Source organism: Penaeus monodon, chromosome 1, assembly GCF_015228065.2.
Source record: "Penaeus monodon isolate SGIC_2016 chromosome 1, NSTDA_Pmon_1, whole genome shotgun sequence".
Taxonomy (NCBI): Eukaryota; Metazoa; Arthropoda; class Malacostraca; order Decapoda; family Penaeidae; genus Penaeus; species Penaeus monodon.
This window is the reverse complement of record NC_051386.1, coordinates 25,432,945-25,437,944: the sequence shown is the minus strand read 5'-3', so window position 1 is coordinate 25,437,944 and position 5,000 is coordinate 25,432,945. Positions and strand designations below refer to the sequence as shown.

Below are 5,000 nucleotides of genomic sequence, written 5' to 3'. Positions count from 1 at the left end.
TGCCAAGACTGTTTGACCCTAACGTCCCGAAGGAGACCAGCCGATTGACCTGAACGAGCCAGGGTCAGACCACCCGTCTTGTTGGAAAAAGGGACCAAAGAGGCGTGTTGCTAGCTACAGGGTATACTCATACATGGTATCGCTCAACCTCCAGGACTCCCGTCTCCATACCGCACATGGGTGCCACGCACGGCAAACGCGTGGGTAGGTGAAGCCCCTGAGGAGAGACCAGAGGGGATGTCATTCCACCTACAAGATAGGCATCTTTGTTTGGAACCTAAAGGTTGGCTTGTAGTAATATCGTAATCTCCCCTGAAATGTACTTATATCATCGTCTTTTTCATACTATAAATACTATTGATATGTGTACTTTCTAAAATATATTATGTCTTTATGTTTAACTGACAAATGTTTGTTTATTTTCATAGTTCTGTTGTAAAAAACTACTTGTAAGCCTCAAAAAAATTAATAAAATAAAACACTAGAATGGGATTAACATTTAAGCTTTAATATTATACAATATCCTCTCTAGTCTTGTCTTCCGCTGACTATAAACCTTAACGAACTAATCACAGCTATATATACAGTTTGACTACTCTGAAATAAGCACGGCCTTAACGGACTAAATACGGCGGTAGAAATACTGTTTAGCCAAGAGACCTCATCCTGGGCTTTAAGGGACGGTTTAGCCGCGGTAAAGAGTTGATCAAGGTCACAGCGCCGCCGAATTTATACCTTTGAGTGACCGGCCCTCTCTCCCCCGTAATTGGCTAATCCACACCGCACACATGGGGTCTGGTGGGACAGATGGTTGCTTCATTTGCCAATGATGTATTTAATACGTAGCCAGTCTGTTGGGGATTCTGAGGATGACCTCTGATTTTATTTGTTATATATATATATATATATATATATATATATAATATATATATATATATATATATATATATATGTGTGTGTGTGTGTGTGTGTGTGTGTGTGTGTGTGTGTGTGTGTGTGTGTGTGTGTGTGTGTGTGTGTGTGTGTGTGTGTGTGTGTGTGTGCTGTATGGTGTTGGTTCTGTGGAGGGGTATTGTGGCTCCGTAGCCAGTATTAATTTCGAAGGGGTTCACTGTCAAATAGATTCCTAGGAAGTGGTAGCGAGAATTTAAAACCAAATGACTGCCTGAATATAGACCTCGGCATTATAGCACGAGAACAATGTTAACTAAATTTAAATTGAATAAAACAATGAAAAAAATATATATTCACTATATTACTGTATTCACAAGCCTAGTACGGCATGCGAAATCTATGAAACTCTGGCTTATATTTATTTTAAAAACAAAGAACCATGTCCAGCTCCTATGCACAACGGAAACAGCCAGGAAAACAGAACTTAACTCGTTTTTTCCCGTGTGGTGTGATGCCCCGACCGGCCGAGTTTTCCACCTTCTGCCCAGCAAAGGAAAATCACCCAAGAGCGGAGCAAAACGCCGTTGTTTCGAGGAGAATTAATTTATTTCCCGCTCAACGCGGCTTACATTTATAAAGTTCGTGACGTCATAAGCCACGCCAAACATCGTTCGTAAAACATAAGGTTTGTACAAAAACAATAGGAAGAGAGTAAAATCAAATATAAAATAACCTTCATAACGAGACAAAACATTAAAAAATACATGTATAATGTGGAGTACATAGAAGGAAGTACAATGGATAAAATATGAAGTGAAAACACACATTTCTTAAAATGAGAGTAAACTTCCGTAGATAAAAAAAAAGTGACAAAAAAGCAAGAGAAAAAATAGGAGATAAGTTTAAATGATATAAGTGACCATGAAACCCACAGAAGAAGAGAGAAATAATCTGCGTATAAATGAATCGCAGACGAGAGGACGGGGTCAAAGGGCAAACTCAAACAGAAGTGACTTATAGGAAGCAACGTAAAATGAAACAATAAAACAGAAATAAGTGAACGTATGTACATAGAGACATGTAGAGAGGACGACTGCTGCAAGCGTTGACCGGGCTGTGAGATGTCAGGGCGCGCGAGAGTCCGGGAGGCTGACGGTGAGATGAGGAAGAGTTGTGTGTTTGGTTGTTTTCAAGGTGTAGGATGAGTCTCACCAGCAGTTTACCTGGGACTTCTATACACACTCATATACCGTGTATACGCACATGTGTATACATGACTGTATACGCGTGTATGTTGCTCTTCACTGTTACACTAAACAGTGGATCTTTAATTCTTTTAGAACTAATATTTTTCAACACCATGAGAGACGTGAGACTCTCAGACTCTTCAAAGTCGACCGTTGCATTCGATTTACCTTATATGTATATAAATGTGTATGTATGTGATCATAAAGACAGACACAGTACTCATGGAAACATGCATACACACGCAAAGAATTAAGATGCTAGCTTATACGGTTAGCTAAGGGTGGGCGTAATCGATGATACGTAATCACTTACGTAAAAAAAAAGAAAAATATTCAAATGGATTCCCTTTTCTCGATAGTCGATTACCTTATTTTTTTCTGCGATTTCTTTTTCATAAATTATGATACTGAAAGAAAAAAATATGTTTTCAATATTTACACTCTGCCTCCGCTCCACCTCACATTCACTCTGACTCTCCTCCACCTCACCTTCACTCTGCCTCCCTCCACCTCACCTTCACTCTGCCTCCCTCCACTTCACCTTCACTCTGCCTCCCTCCACCTCACCTTCACTCTGCCTCCCTCCACCTCACTTTCACTCTGCTATCCTTCCATATTACTTTCACTCTGCCATCCCTCAACCTCACCTTCACTCTGCCTCCCTCCACCTCACTTTCACTCTGCTATCCTTCCATATTACTTTCACTTTGCCATCCCTCAACCTCACCTTCACTCTGCCTCCCTCCACCTCACTTTCACTCTGCTATCCTTCCATATTACTTTCACTCTGCCATCCCTCAACCTCACCTTCACTCTGCCTCCCTCAACCTCACCTTCACTCTGCCATCCCTCGATCTCGTCTTCACTGTACCGCCCCTCCATCTCACCTTCACTCTACCATCCCAGCAATCATTAAATGTGAATTGTTTTTTGAAGTTATCTTTAGATAGACAAATTTGTTCAGATGGATAGTGTCCAAATAATTAGCTATTATATTCGTCGTTTCCTGCAGGGAAACGTTAGTGAACAGTGAGTCCACATCGAAACTTGCTCTGGTGATGGAATGTTGGAGAATGTATTGAAGTTTATAGATTTTTTTTTTCCTTTCCTTTTTCTACAAGCTAGGGAGCACCTGAAAGTTTGTTTAAATGTTGAATATTTGAGATGGGCCCCTTCATATCCATTCCTATTCATTACATTTCGAATATGGGTGTTTGTATGCAGACAAGAATATTGAGCAGATAATATAGTCTGTTGGTTTCTCTGGCAACAGGTTCCCCTCACAGCGTTGCTTCTTCCGGCGTGGGACAGCGCAGTATTCGAGTTTCAGGATCCCAATAACTGCAGTTGTGCCCTCCCATGAATTTCCGATTTAAGAAGAGCGGGGAAAGAGAGGCAGAGAGTTGGAGGGGGGAGGGGGGTATACAGATAATGGCTGTTTATGACTTTCCTGTTGATAATATTGGATAAAAGACTAAGTAAACATGTGTGCCTATCATATGTTGTAGACATCTGGTTTTACATCCTCTTTAGTACATCATCACTATAATGAACAATTGCAAAAGGAAATAAAAACAAATCACCTAAACTATTATCTTAAAATCAACATTAAATCACATTAGTTTTAAAATAAATGAAGACGTCTGACATCATATTTTGTTTCCCTAGGTAAGATTGTGCCGTATGTGGAGCTGAGCGTCGTGCATGCCTCCGTGCTGTCCCTGCTCGTCATCTCCCTCGAGCGCTACCACGTGATCTGCCAGCCGCTGCAGGCCGGCTACCGCTGCACGCGCGCCAAGGCCACCGCTGCGATCGCCGTCATCTGGACACTAGCCTTCCTCTCTGCCGGGTACGGCGCCCTACCGCTCTTAGTTGATGACACAATCATAATAGTTGGTAGTAGTGCCCTAATCAGCATTTCTTCATCAGTAATGTTGTTATCGTGATAAAAGCTATTATGTCATTTTATTACGGTTAATTACGGTTAATTTTAGAATAAATGACAGAAATTACTCATGTTATTATGAATGCCATCATCACAATCACCTCCTCCTCCTCCTCCTCCTAATTACCATTGCCATCACCATTATTAATGCAAGTTTTAATGGCATTGTTATTATCACTGATATAACTATCAACGGCAATCCCATTGTTATTATCCCAGTCTTCTTAGTGTTCCATTTTTTTTATTAATATATTGTTTCATAGCCTTCTTCTGTAATGAGAATATTACTGCATTATCCCCCAAAGATAATGAATCGCCTCTGAGGCATACGCAAAACGAGGGCCTCAATCTCCCACATGTACACCGCATGTACACAAAAGTGTAATAACGTCTTGATCTGTCGCACTGCACACATCTGTAAATATTTAGATCTACATATTCACATCTGCCTGTCTGTCTGTTTATGTGGTTATCTTTATTCTTCACGAGAATATATCTGATTGTGAAAGATTTCTTTAGCGATTGTAGAGTATAATCCAGGGCCCTCCTCTTCCGCAGACCCATGTTGAGGATCGTTCAGTATGACTACGTCAGGTATTACGACGGCTCTACAAGACCGAACTGCATCACGCCCATCGAGACACTGTGGAACAAGTCATACATCATAGCGTCGTCTGTGCTCTTCTTTTTCGTGCCGCTGCTGCTTTTGGTGGGCCTGTACAGCGTGATCGCCCGACAGTTGCTCATCGACACCTACGAGCTCACTCACAAGAAGGAAAACCCCCAGATGAGGGCTCGGCGGCAAGTGGTGATCATGCTGGCCACGGTTGTGGTGTTTTTCTTTCTGTGTTTGATGCCGATGCGAGTTCTCTACCTGTGGATCATTGCTGTGCCCCTCGATACCATCACCTGGC

At 41.7% G+C, this 5,000-nt stretch overlaps 1 protein-coding gene across 1 annotated transcript in view; it reads left to right on the top strand.

Moving 5' to 3' along the window:
* Nucleotides 1-5,000, top strand: part of LOC119572224 (growth hormone secretagogue receptor type 1-like) — a 71,572-nt gene that overhangs the window by 65,907 nt on the left and 665 nt on the right. The window contains exons 2-3 of the mRNA XM_037919204.1: nucleotides 3,810-3,990; nucleotides 4,645-5,000. The exon at nucleotides 4,645-5,000 is cut by the window's right edge and continues 665 nt beyond it. Coding sequence (XP_037775132.1) covers nucleotides 3,810-3,990; nucleotides 4,645-5,000 — 537 coding nt within the window. The remainder of the gene's footprint in view (nucleotides 1-3,809; nucleotides 3,991-4,644) is intronic.